At 35.7% G+C, this 13,854-nt stretch overlaps 1 protein-coding gene across 1 annotated transcript in view; it reads left to right on the forward strand.

Moving 5' to 3' along the window:
* The window catches only part of LOC308528164 (zinc-regulated GTPase metalloprotein activator 1C), a 45,533-nt gene that overhangs the window by 27,374 nt on the left and 4,305 nt on the right, over positions 1-13,854 (forward strand). The window contains exons 9-11 of the mRNA XM_081103704.1: positions 1,903-1,947; positions 8,381-8,437; positions 12,048-12,099. Coding sequence (XP_080959830.1) covers positions 1,903-1,947; positions 8,381-8,437; positions 12,048-12,099 — 154 coding nt within the window. The remainder of the gene's footprint in view (positions 1-1,902; positions 1,948-8,380; positions 8,438-12,047; positions 12,100-13,854) is intronic.

Below are 13,854 nucleotides of genomic sequence, written 5' to 3' on the forward strand. Positions count from 1 at the left end.
TTCTCACTATATTATTTTTAAGTCTCATCTGTAAAACAAGAGTAATACGTACCTCATAAGTTGGTTTGATTGGTATATGCGATAATGTTAGTGAACTTTGCACAGTGCCCAGCACATAGGTGAGTTTGTTGACTCTTACCATTATCAGAGTGTAATTTTTTTTCTTCATTTATATAGTAATTTCAAAGTACAGTGAGTAAAAAAATGAAATAGAAAGATGGTTGACAATTTTGAAAAGTCTAGAAAGATGAACCAGTAAATGAAGATTACTTCTTTTACCCCTTTTGACACTCATTTCCTAAATTTTGTTCTCTTCCCAAAATCCCATGCATCATTGTGATTACTAGAAAAAACACAATCTATGTAGCAAACATTTTTGGATTTGAGATTATTACTGCTGGGTTTTTCTATTTCCCTAATGACTAAGCTGGATCTGCAGGACTGGCTGTTAGCCAGATAGTGCTGGACTGTACAGCTATACCAGAAAAGAATTTGGACAAAGCACATTAAGAAGTTAAAGACCCTTTTGGCTATTTACCCTCCATGGTATATCAGACTTGCAACTGACTCGGAATTAGATTTGGGGAGTTGGAAGGTAATCATTTGAGAGGAAAGAGCCATCATTTTACAGAGTACATTCAAAAGAGAAGATTAAGAACTTGGTGAAATAGTGGAGAGACTTGCCTCAGGATCATTGTATGCGGGAGGCCTTACCCATGAGAACAAGCTTGAACAAATAGCAAATATCATCAGCAAGTAACACTAAAGGCAATAGAATTGATGATATAAAGATAACTAGATCAGGTAGGTGTACAGTATGTTGAAAAAGATTTAAGTATTTTTGGTGCCATGCAATGGGAGCCGTATTTTTTTATCTTAGTATCAGAAAGGGAAGGGTGGGTAGAGTTTCTACTCTGGGAATTGGAGACGTTATTCACTAAAACAGCGGTTCTCAACCTATGGGTCACGACCCTTTGGTGGTCGAACGACCCTTTCACAGGGGTCGCCTAAGGCCATCCTGTATATCAGATATTTACATTACGATTCATAGCAGTAGCAACATTATAGTTATGAAGTAGCAACGAAAATAATTTTATGCTTGGGTCACAACATGAGGAACTGTATTTAAAGGGCCAGAAGGTTGAGAACCACTGCTCTGAAAGAACCTGGATGTATGATTTAGTGTTACTGCGAGTATTGAGGACAGGTTGGGGTCAAAGCCACTCAGAGCTAGGCTTTAATTCTAGCATGTGTATAGTCATTTCCACAAACTGTGCTTGGGGAATGTTGGGTATCAATAAAATGTTTTACTTATATACTTATTTTAAGAACATTAGAATTACTGGTTATTTATGAATCACATTTTCTAAAGTGAAGGACTTTTTTTTTTTAAATATATCTTATTGATTTTTTTTACAGAGAGGAAGGGAGAGGGATAGAGAGTTAGAAACATTGATGAGCGAGAAACATTGATCAGCTGCATCCCGCACACCCCCTCCTGGGGATGTGCGGCAACCAAGGTACATGCCCTTGACCAGAATCGAACCTGGTACCCTTCAGTCCGCAGGCCGACGCTTCATCTACTGAGCCAAACCAGCTAGGGCTTAAAGTGAAGGACTTTTTTTATAAATCACAAAGTAGCCCCTCGTTCTGTGAGTTGTGCAGTAAATTTTTGCATATAATGTTTTAATGTCTCAGTAGAATATACCTGACTTACTATGAGAAGGAAAATAATAATTAAACTATAAAATATGTAAGTTTTGTTTTTCTATATTTTGTTTTTTTCTAGTTCCAGAAAAATTTGTATATGCTTACTTCATATTTTAGAAATAATGTGCCTTGTATGTTTTTTAAAAAACAACATTTTTTACCTTTTCTACCTCATTTTTAAATTTATTTCAGATCAATAAATGGACTGGGAAAAATTTTGGAAACACAAAGATCAAGGTACTTGTAAAAAACTATTAGTGATATTAACAATAAATTTAGTTAATAATAAATATTAAGTAATTGATAAATATACTTGAATCTAATATAAGAAAAAAACATGCACATTTTTAAATTGATTTTTAGAGGGGGATAGAGAAAGAGAATCATTGATCGTTTGCCTTCTGTACACTGCTGACTGGGGATTGAACCCACAATCTGGTTATGTGCCCTGACTGGGAATTGAACCCTGGACCCTTCGGTACATGGGATGGCAGCAACCAGCTGAGCCACACTGGCCAGGGCACATGTGCATTTTTAAAACTAGGGCCCAGAAATGTTGATTTGAAAGCTCTTTATAAATTAGTTTGGCATATCTATTTATTTGCTTCTCCTCCTTGTAATTAAAACTGTAGAGCCATGATAACACTGTGCAACTGTGCTTTTGCTAATGAAGAGGAAAACGTAGGATATTCAGCTATTTATAAAAGTAACTAGTGTAGAAACCTGAAAAAATATATATTATTAAGAATCTTATTTTATTTTGAGATATCTTAATAGCTTTTTTATTGTTAATCCTCACCTGAGGATATTTTTCCATTGACTTTTAGAGAGAGTGGAAGGGATGGAGAGGTAGGGAGGTAGAGAGAGAAAGAAAGGGAGAGAGGGAAATATCCATTTGAGAGAGACACATTGATTGGTTGCCTCCCACATGCGCCCCTGCCTGGGGTGGGGATCAAATCTGCAACCCACATACCTGCCCTTGACTGGGAATCGAACCCGAGACCCTTTGGTGGGCAGACCAATGCTCTAACCACAGAACAACACCAGCCAGGGCACAATATTTTGAAACCTTCCTAGTGTTTCATGGTTGCAGAAATCATCTGTCATGTAAAAATACATGGAACCTTTAAGTTCCTGATGTATTCCTTTTTAAAAAACATTTTAATTTTCATTTCCTATAGGTTCTTCTCTCTTTCCATTGTGTTTATACAGATGTGCATTACTTTATAAAATTATGTGTTCTTAATATATTCCTAAAATGGATTTATATAGATTGAACTCTTATTTTCCATTGCATGCTTACAGGGGTATTTCGTTAAGCTCATTTTTTTCAGCAAGAATGGCTCAGCAGCTGATAGACCCAGCAACATGCAGCCACAGCTTTGAGACTCACAGTTTGCAGTCTGTGCCACCTAGTTTTTAATTCAAAGATCTGTCCCTGAAAGTGCAGCAGACGCCTAAGTTGAGTGGCTCATCTGCTAGGGCAGAGATTAGAGGTGCTGACAGACTACCATAAATGTTAGGCAGTAACAGCAGCAGCTGCTTATATGCGTGTCAGCAGCTGGTGAATTAATTTTGTATGCATTCTTAGGAGCCACTGGTCTGCTAGCAGAGGTGGCAGAAGAATGCCCTGAGTGTAAGTTTTCTACAAGCATACACCAAATGTGCTCCCTGCATTTCAAATTCCAGTGTAGAAAATGTCTCATAGCCTACCTAACTCATATCATGAGCATTCTTCAGTATGTCTTCTTCCTATTGCATTTTACTGTTTCTTTTCTCCTTAGTGTTTCTTTCTTTATAAAATGACAGACAACTATATAATGCTTAAGTAAGGTTTTAAAAATCATGTCCATATAAATAGCTATAGTTCTGTTGTAATAGCATTTATTTGGTTCATATTTACAAACATCTTTTTTTTTTTTTTTTCAAATATATATTTTATTGATTTCTCACAGAGAGGAAGGGAGAGAGACAGAGAGCTAGAAACATCGATGAGAGAGAAACATCGATCAGCTGCCTCCTGCACATCTCCCACTGGGGATGTGCCTGCAACCCAGGTACATGCCCTTGACCGGAATCGAACCTGGGACCCTTCAGTCCGCAGGCCAACGCTCTATCCACTGAGCCAAACCGGTCTCGGCATTTACAAACATCTTAAATCAGTTTTTTAAAGGCCTGTGGATTTATCTTGCTTAATTTTTTTAATGTTGGTTTTTATTTAGGATCTTTATTTTCCTGTATAAAGGTTTCATCTTGAATAGTTTATTATATGATTTTGGTGTTTATGTACTTTTCTATCATTGTTCTATATTATAGAATAGCAAACATGTAGTGATTAAATTTTGTTACTTCAAATGGATGAATGAACAGGGAATAAAGTCTCCTTTTTTTCTGTTTCTTCAATGTCAGGTGTTTGCCAGTATATCTGAGAATCTAGGGACTTTCTGAAGTATCACTTCTTGTGTTGAGCATGATGTTGGGTTAGGATCCTTTTCAGTGAAGATCAGAACTCCATGGAAGAATTCTTACTAGTAGGTCAGGAATCTTATATCTAACTAGAGGCCCATTGCACGAGATGCATGCACTCAGTCAGGAGGGGGTGTCCCTCAGCCTGGCCTGTGCCCTCTCACAGTCCAGGAGCCCTTGGGGTATGTCCAACTGACGGCTTAGGCCCACTTTCTGGTAGGCCTAAGCCGGCAGGCAGTCAGACATTCTTAGCACTGCTGTGGAGGCAGGAGAGGCTCCCACCACCGCCACTGCGCTCGCCAGCTGTGAGCCTGGCTTTTGGTTGAGCAGTGCTCCCCCTGTGGGAGCACACTGACCACCAAGAGGCAGCTCCTGCATTGAGTGTCTGCCCCCTGGTGACCAGTGTGCGTCATAGTGACCAGTCTTCTGCCATTGAATCGATTTGCATATTAGCCTTTTATTATATAGGATATTTCCCCAAATTCCTGAGGAATTGCAACTTGAGTTTCCCAGTTTAGAAACTAGAGATTTGGTTTTTAACAAAACAGCTGAAATCACTCTGATGGAAGTTTTGTGTTACTGTGTGTGTATTTTTTTTAATCCCTTAAGCATTTTGTGATAGACAAATGCTGACAGTAGTAAAACTGACCATAGTAAAGCTGCTATAAGCCTGTGTAAGAAAAAGCTTACCTAGAGAGTGTATAAGTTAAAGAATGACAATGATGTGTAGCATTGTTTTATTGGTATGTCTTAAGTTGATTTTGAGGCAAATAGGATTCTAATGGACCACACCCGAACTTTAGAAGCTGGAGGGAAAGATTAGGAGTTCCATTCTTAACTTTTTTGGACTTTTTTTAAGTCTTGGAGATATAAATGGACTGAACAGAGGAAAACCTAAATCCAATTTCTTAATAATAAGTTATTCTATTCAACAAACTGTATATTGAGCATGCTACCAGTTGCTAGGCATTTTGCGGCATGTTAAGGGTTTAAGCAATGGGTAAGGCAAAAACTTGGTTTTGAGGGTGATCAGTCATTTGAGGACGACAAAAGCAAACAAAAATCAATATATCATATTATTAATGTAACAGGAATATTAGATGCACAGGTTCCTGTAAGAACAGGAAGATAAAGAACAATTACTCAACTGTTCTTGATGAAGAGTCAGAAAATTTTGAGAAGGTGATCATTGACCTGAGTCTTGAAAAATGAATAGGAGTTTTCTAGATGGACAAGAGTAGCAATGGCATTCTAGGCCTAAGGGAGTTTTTATATTTGAGACAGCAGTGAATATTTCAAAATGACTAGAACATATGGTATTATGTTGTAGAGAGAAAAAGAGATAAGACTGAGGAGATAGAGAACTTACCACAAAGGTGGTGATACCACTTTTGCCATGATACATAGTTTGGATTTTCTCCTGTAGGCAGCAAGGAGCTAGTGAAAGAGTAAAAGCAGTATGACTCTTGGGAAATGGATTGAATATTGCACAGTTCTTCCAAGTCAGGAAATACAGGAAGGAAGGAGCAATTTTGGGGTAGGGTGATGTTAGCAGTGGGTTTAGTAAGGTGATTTAGTTCTGCAGGCTTTTGAGGTGCCACTGAGGAAAGCATTTGGAAATTTAATTCTAGAGTTCAGGGTATGGCTATCGGATGGTATTGATAATACACAGATCTGGAATTGGCTGGTGGCCCCTGTTCATGAGACTCACTGAACTTTGAAAAGATGACTATAGGCAATATCCCTGGAGTAGCCTCTGAACTTCCCTTTCCACCTTGGACAGCCAGAGCTCTCTTCCTTGTCATTCTCCTTTCCCTGGTCTTAGGCTACTTAAAGTACTCTAGACATAGGGAAAATTGAAAGTTCTTCATTGATTAGGTACTCCTGGCATAGATAGTTCACGAAATTAGGAGAAAAGATGAGCTTTCAAAGTTCTTTACTTTGCCCTTTGTGTTTGCTTTATTCTCTCATTTAGTTTTTACATGATGGTACTAGTCTTTATTTGTATTTTTTTTTACTATTAATATCCTGAAAAATATCTGATGTTTTTATCTTCAAAGGAGGAAATTAAATGCATTTGATGCCAGGGCAGTTTGCTTTCTAGTGAGTGAAATCATTTATTTTTCATGGCAATAATAGATTTGAAAAAAGTCTATGGTCACTTTTATCTGGAAGCTTAGACTTTTTCCTCTTTTACTCTCCATTGAGAATCTGGTGAGAATACAGTGAGACACTTTGATATTTTATCATTCTCTATAGAATTTAACCTGTACAGATCTAGTGTTGATCCTATCTGTTTTAGAAATGTCAAAAGAATCTGAGTACAAAGCAGAGTTATCTCTAAATCTATGACATGTATTCTCAAGGACACAGTCTTAGTGAAACTAGTTTATTTAGAAGCTTGTGTTACAAAATTGACTTTTGGTATTCACACAATTGGCTTGAATTTTGATATTCACACAAATGGCATGTGTAAACTTTTTAAAACTTTAAAGTTATTTCCTAAGGTAAAGATAATAAACTTGGGGGAAACTTCATTCATCACCTGTCAGTATAAATATTTGCTCAGTTGTGATAGTGAAAAAGGGAATATGTTTAATGTTGAGGCTTTGATCTCTTATATAAATTGATATTAAAAAATTTCTTTGCCCAGCCAGTGGGGGTTAGTGGTTGAGTGTCAACCTATGAACCAGGAGGTCACGGTTTGATTCCTGGTCAGGGCACATGCCCAGGTTGCAGGCTTGATCCCTTGTGGGGGGCATGCAGAAGGTTGCTGATCAATGATTCTCTGTCATCATTGATGTTTCTATCTCTCCCTCTCCCTTCCTCTCTAAAATCAGTATTTAAAAAATTTCTTCGTGGAACATTTATTTTTTTGCTGGATCATTTTCCTAATTTTGCTCATCTAGAATATCTGGAATTTGAAATATTGTTTGTCTATTAACAGAGAACTTTGGTGTATTCTTCTTCTAATAAAATGGGAATTTGTCTGCCTTGTGCCAGGATAAGCATCCATAATCTAACAGAGAGTATTGTTGGCACAAGTATGAATATATGGCAGACTGTTGAGAATGAGCAAAGCAAACACAGCTGGTCAGTCAGTCCTACTAGTAAGTTAAAAGAGAAGGTTTAGTTTACATGTTTACGCATTTTTTAAAATCTTGACTTGGTTTGGTTTTCCTTGTGAAAAATGTAATAGATGTTTGGCAAGTTCCTGGAATCTAATTTTGAAATTTAATTATATGGTTGTCATTTTCTTTACATTGTAGATTTGATTATAGAGAAATCACCATCCTTAACTGTTTAATAGACTCATGTAAAAATTGGAACTCAATCACCAGTCTTCATAAATTTATGAGTTTAAAACAAAGCTAATGCTAATTTTGAAATGATTGTCTCTTCTGATTTGAATACTTGCTTTCATAATAAGGCTTACTTAATTACTACTAAATAATTCTAACATAATGTTTATGCAGATAGAACACTAACTAGGAAGTTTCAGTTTATATGCAACACCATTCTGAAGGAAATGAAATCAAATCACATTATTTGCATATAGATACGGGTCCTAAAGTGAATATTTCTAATACAGTGGTTGTCTGACTCCTCACATTCTTATAATATTACCTGTTATATATCATGGAATGAGGGAGGTGGAGTAAAAGAAATATGAAAATTCTATTTGTTCCACTACTCTCATTTCATATTGTAAGTAATAAACTGCTGCTTTGAAAAGTTTCAGTTCTTTAACTGAAATTTATATATATGAATGGATTTTTAGGATTAAAAAGGTAACTGAAAATGAATTTAAAAAAACTAACTAATGCCTGGGGCTGGTGGTGGGACGGGCTAGAATGGGTTAATGAGGGTGGGGGGGGGGGCATATGCAATACTTTAAACAATAAAAATCTAAAATGTATTAAATAAATAAACAACAAACTAAAGAAACTATAGCTTATTGAAGCAATAACCAAGTAACCTGGGTCTTAGACCATTCAACCAATTTTTAAAATTTTATGTATTAAATCTATAAAAAGGTTATTTTTAGAAGCTTTTTGTTTCTTGCCTGTCATTTTTGTTTTCCCAAAATACTATGATATATTGATAAATTTTTGGCAAAACAGTCTTTGAGATTTTTTTTTCTGGATTAATTGAATATATTTTATAGAATTTTACACTGTTACATTGGTTTTCTTTCTTTTAGAGTTGACCTCTCTAATGTGTTAGATCTTCATGCCTTTGACAGTCTCTCTGGAATAAGGTATGTTTCCTGTATTTTGGTCATTTTTATTATAATGTACCTGTTATTCCACAGTTATAGTTGTTACAGGAATGATTTACAGAGTTACACACTTGATTTAACCTTCCTGTCATTCTTTGACATAAAAGACCGCTCCGAATGAATATGTTCTTGAAAGTTTTGTTAATTGGATATTTGGAAATCACAGTACATTTTCCTATAGAAGTTATAGTGTAAATGGTAGTTAACTTTAAGACTAATCATTAATATTTTTATACCAAATATATATAACATTTTCTATGACAAAATGCATGAAATACATAGACAATTTTAGCTTAGGATATTACCACAGATACTTTCTTTCCCCTCAGTGATGGGTCAGTTTCCTGTGTCTTTCCCCAAAGGGAATCTTTTTAATAAGAGCATAATGTAAATTTCTTTTCTGTACATTAGTATCTTTTTTTAAAGGCATCTTAACCATTTTTAAGTGTACAGTTCAATCAAGTATATTCACATCGTTGTGGATTGGCTCTACAGAACTGCTTTATCTTGCAAAACTAAAACTACACCTATTCAGTAACAACTCTCCATTTTTCCCTCCCCACTGCCCTTGGCAGCCATCATTCTATTATCTGTTTCTATGAATTTGACTACTTTGATACTCATATAAGTAGAATCAAGCAGTATTTGTCTTATTGTGACTGGTTTATTTTACTTTTTCATTTAGTCCTCAAGGTTCCTCCATATTTAACAAAGAAGGATTTCCTTCTCTTTTAAAAAAATTCCCACTCAAGGATATTATTTCCCTTGATTTTTTTTAGAATGGAGGGGAGGGAGGAGGAAGAGAGAGATAGAGATAGAGAGAGAAACACGTCATTTGGTTGCCTTTCGCACACGGCTGGGATCGAGCCTGCAACTGAAGTACATGCACTTGACCAGGAATTGAACACCCCCATCCTTTGGTCCATGGGCTGACATTAACCACAGAGCAAACTGGCCAGGGCAGGATTCCCTTCTTTTAAAAGGCTAAATAAGATTTCCCTGTATGTGTATAATGTTGCTATGAATATGGGTGTGCTGATATCTCTTTAAGATGCTGCTTTCATTTCTTTTGGATATGTACCCAAAAGTGAGATTGTTGTATCCTATGGTTTTTCTATTTTTAAGCTTTTGAGGAACCACCACACTGTTGTCCATAGCAGCTGCACCATCTTACATTCCCACCAACAGTGCACAAGGGTTTTAGTTTCTCTACATCTTGTCAGTACTTTCTGTTGTTTTTGGTAGTAGCTGTCCTAATGGGTATGAGGTGATAGCTCATTGTAGCTTTGATTTGCATTTATCTAATGTTAGAGATGTTGAGCACATTTTCATATGTTGGCCATTTGTATATCATCTTTGGAGAAATGTCTGTTTAAGTACTTAGCCCATTTTAAATCTGGTTATTTGATTTTGTTGTTGTGGATGAGTGGTAGGAGTTATTGTATATTTTAGGTGTTAACTCCTATTGTTATATCGCAAATCAGCAAGCTGGACAAGACACCTAATGAGCCAATTAGGAGTCATCTTTATTGCACACAGGTTCAGAGCAGATTACCTCTGTCAAATTCTGAACACCACATACAGGAAATTTCCGGTATTTATACTTTTCAAGTCTCTTTGTTTGCAGATATTACAAAGGGCTCTGTGTATGTTATTGTTACAGACATTTGTAACCTTGAATACATAATGAGTTTGGCATAAGAATATGGGAATTGTTATCAGTATTAGTCTACAGTGGTCGACAAACTCATTAGTCAACAGAGCCAAATATCAGCAGTACAACGATTGAAATTTATTTTGAGAGCCAAATTTTTTAAACTTAAACTATATAGGTAGGTACATTGTTATTAACTTAATTAGGGTACTCCTAAGGCTTAGGAAGACCCACACTCAAGGGGCCAAAGAGCCACATGTGGCTCGCGAGCTGCAGTTTGCCGACCACGGGTCTAATGCATTGAATGGCTAGCTTGCAAGATTAGACAGTTAAGTTTATCTTTTTCTATCATTTGAACTAAAAACAAAGTCATTTTACAGAATAGCAGGCTATCTTAAAGTGACAGAGTTTATAATGACAGAGTTTACAGAACAAGGGATTATCTAACAATAGCAGAGAATTTTAAACAGTTTTCTATACAAGATGGAAGAATGCTTCACTATCAGACATGATTTGCAGATGTTTTCTTCCATTTCCTCTGAAGTAGATGAACCCTTCTGTGAGCAGTTTCCTCCCTCCCTATACCTGAGGAAAGGAGCATGCTTATCTCTGAGGACAAATGGACACTCGGAGGAATCTGAAGGAGCAGGCCTTACTGAGTTTCCCCCAACTTAACTACATTTGGCTGACACTCTGTCCTGTCCTATTTTTCCATGACTTTGCACTCTTTACCACACCTAACATAAACCCACTCAGGCTTAACCACTTATTTGGGTCTTCATTTTCTTATGAAGGTTCCTCTGTCTTGTAAAACTTAAGTAATTGTGTGCTTTCCTCCTGCTACTCTGTCTTTATCAGTCTAATTTTCAGACCCAGCCAGGGACCTTAAGAGGGTAGAAGAAAACTTTTTCCTTCCCTACGGAAGTCTTAGGCAGTCATTGTCTAAAAACATTAAATATTGAAATAGCAGATGACTTACTTAAGAACAGTTATAATGCATTAGTGACACTTAAAAAAGTAGCTGTTTAATGTGATGCCCCCGCTATAGGTAAGGCCTTTGCGTACTTCTCGTTGTGCTTAGTTAAACAAGAGAATCCATTCCTGAGCAACCATCTGGGAACGTTTAATTTGACACTTTCCCTACTAAGACTTCCCCCTCACCCTCAGGGAGACTCATTCCCTTCAACAGTTCCTACAAGCCTATTCTCTTTCCTAAACTTGCTATTACTAATTTACCCCTCGCTGTTCTTCAAGGCAAAACATCTGCAAGGTTTTAAGTCCTTCCCTCCTCCCAGCCTACCCCCATCAGTGTCTAACAATTGTCATGGTTATAATTTGTTATGCTTTTCTTGCTTTTTTCATAGCAGAATAATGCATTGTTAAGATTCTGGCTTTTTGTTGTTACCACTAACTGAATATACAGAAGGCTTATATTTATGGATACTGTTTATTTTTTACTAAGTAGTCATGTTCAAAGGAAAATGTTTATAAAAGAAAATTTATTCTTCTAACTTTCTTTAGGTACCAGAAATTTCAAATTAGGAAGCAAAACTTGATGAAGTTTTGAGCAGTAGTAAAAATGCTTATTTATATTTTTCTAGGCTTATTTAGATTTTTGTATCTGGGTTTCGGGCTAATTAGAACTTTTGAAATTAAAAGGAAATCTACTGACATATTTAACCACACAAAATAGTGTTGCTAAAGATTAGTTTTTCTTTATATTGTGTTTATGTATGTGAATGTTTGTACATTTTTAAGAAAAGTTTTAAAATAATCTGCCAGCTTTTCTCTATTAGAATATGTGAGCAACATGTAAACTATATAATAGATTAAACTATGAATATCTCTTCCTTATGTAGCTTTGTATCGTTAAGAAATGTACAAGGTTAAATAAAAAATATATTGATCTCTGAATTTATAATTAGTTGTTCTTAGTTTGCAGAAAAAACTTCAACATTTGCCAACAATACAACCTCACCTTGATCAGGTAAAAAAAAAAATCTTGAAAATATTTTTACAGTATCTCTTTAACTAAATAGGTTCTGTTTAGGACTATTTTATTAGAACTCTTTCTAAAAATGTATTTTTTTAATTGTGTTGATAGTTTTCAGAATGTAAATGCTTTTGAGGCCATCCAATCTTTCTTCTTAAAGCATAATAGGAATTCATTAAACTGGAGTGGCTTAGAATATTTAGAAAATCATGCTTTCTAATTTCTCCATCCTATAGGTCACTCAGCATATTTTATCAGTTCTTCTGAGGGAGTAACTTAAAAGCAGCATAGTGGTTCTCTATGCAGCCTATTTTTAACTATATTGAACTGATTAAGGAAGTTTGGTGTAAGCATGTATGGCTTATTTAAATAAAAATTGGCTTTGAGTTTCAATTGAGCACTATAAATTTAAACTTGTTAAGATGTTTTTCATTCTCTAAAACTCTAATTCCTGAGGTAAATACTGAAAATGCTAGGAACAAACAAACAAAAAAAATCTAGGAACAAAAAAAAAGCATAGAACATATTCACTGTACTCATCTCTCTTTTAAGCAAGTCGTAGATAGTAGAGCTTTAGGGTAACTTCTTTGTTTCATGTAAGCACAGTGAAAGGAAGGGAGGTGTGGGTGAGCATTGCATCTAGTCTTCCTTCTCTGTCTTGAAGCTCTTACTCATTTTTTGAGTCCTTACTAATTGTAATAGGGCCAAAGTAACAGCAGCCACTTGTTCTTTTGTCTCCATTTTGGCTCATATTTATGGGAAGCTATACTACCATGTTTGTAACACTTTTCTCAGAAACTTAATAGAATATTTATCTTATCTTTAAAATGAGTGAATTGGAAAAATATAAAAGCCAGGTCGGATTTTTTGGAAAACTGTTTATAATCTCAGTATTAGTTATAAAATGGACTTGAATCACATTTTTAATGACTTTCTGGGTAAAGGACATCATAGTAGGAGTCATAAGGTTTAAAAGATGTAGTATTCACTTTCAAGAACCTTTAAAATGGCCAGCGTCTGCATCCATAGTGTCTTGAGTATATCATGCCATTTCTCATGCTTTGTAGTTTGGGTTGAAATGCTTTTCCCTTGCAGTAGTCTCTAAATTCCTTAAATGTAAATTTCTCATTGCTAGAAATTTATGGTGGGTGCTTAGTGAATATTAAAAGAATGCAAAGCTGTGATTCTCAAACGGGGGTGTACATCAGAATCAATTGTGGAGCTTTTAAAAATAACTTGGATGCTCAGTTGTTGCCACCTCTCATATCTCCAGGAATGGGTCTTGAGAATGTACATATTAATGTATATGTATATTTTTAACATTTTATCTTGGAAAATGTCAAAGATATATAAAAGTAGAAAGAGTAGTAAAATGAACCCTTCCTATATATGACCCCGTTGAAATGGCCATCAACATTTTGCTGATTTTATTTCATCTATCTTCCCAGCATTTCTTTTGCTGCAGTATTATTTAAACTTTTTTCTTTAAATAGAAAAGTTCAAGCATACATAAAACTAAACAAGCATAATGAACCTACATGTATCCACCACCCTTGCTGGAGTGTATTAAAGCAAATCCCAGATGTTGTGTCATTTCATCAGTAACTAGGATGTGCCTATTCTTTGTGTAAAGCTCTCCAGGAGACTTTTCTGCTTTAGATGTCTGAACATAGAACAGAATATAATATTGCAGACAAAGGCTATGGAATCGAGAGCTCCAACTGTCTCATTTGGTTTAGTAGTTTGTAA

The sequence above is a fragment of the Myotis nattereri genome (genome assembly GCF_964212035.1).
Source record: "Myotis nattereri genome assembly, chromosome: 12".
Lineage (NCBI taxonomy): Eukaryota > Metazoa > Chordata > Mammalia > Chiroptera > Vespertilionidae > Myotis > Myotis nattereri.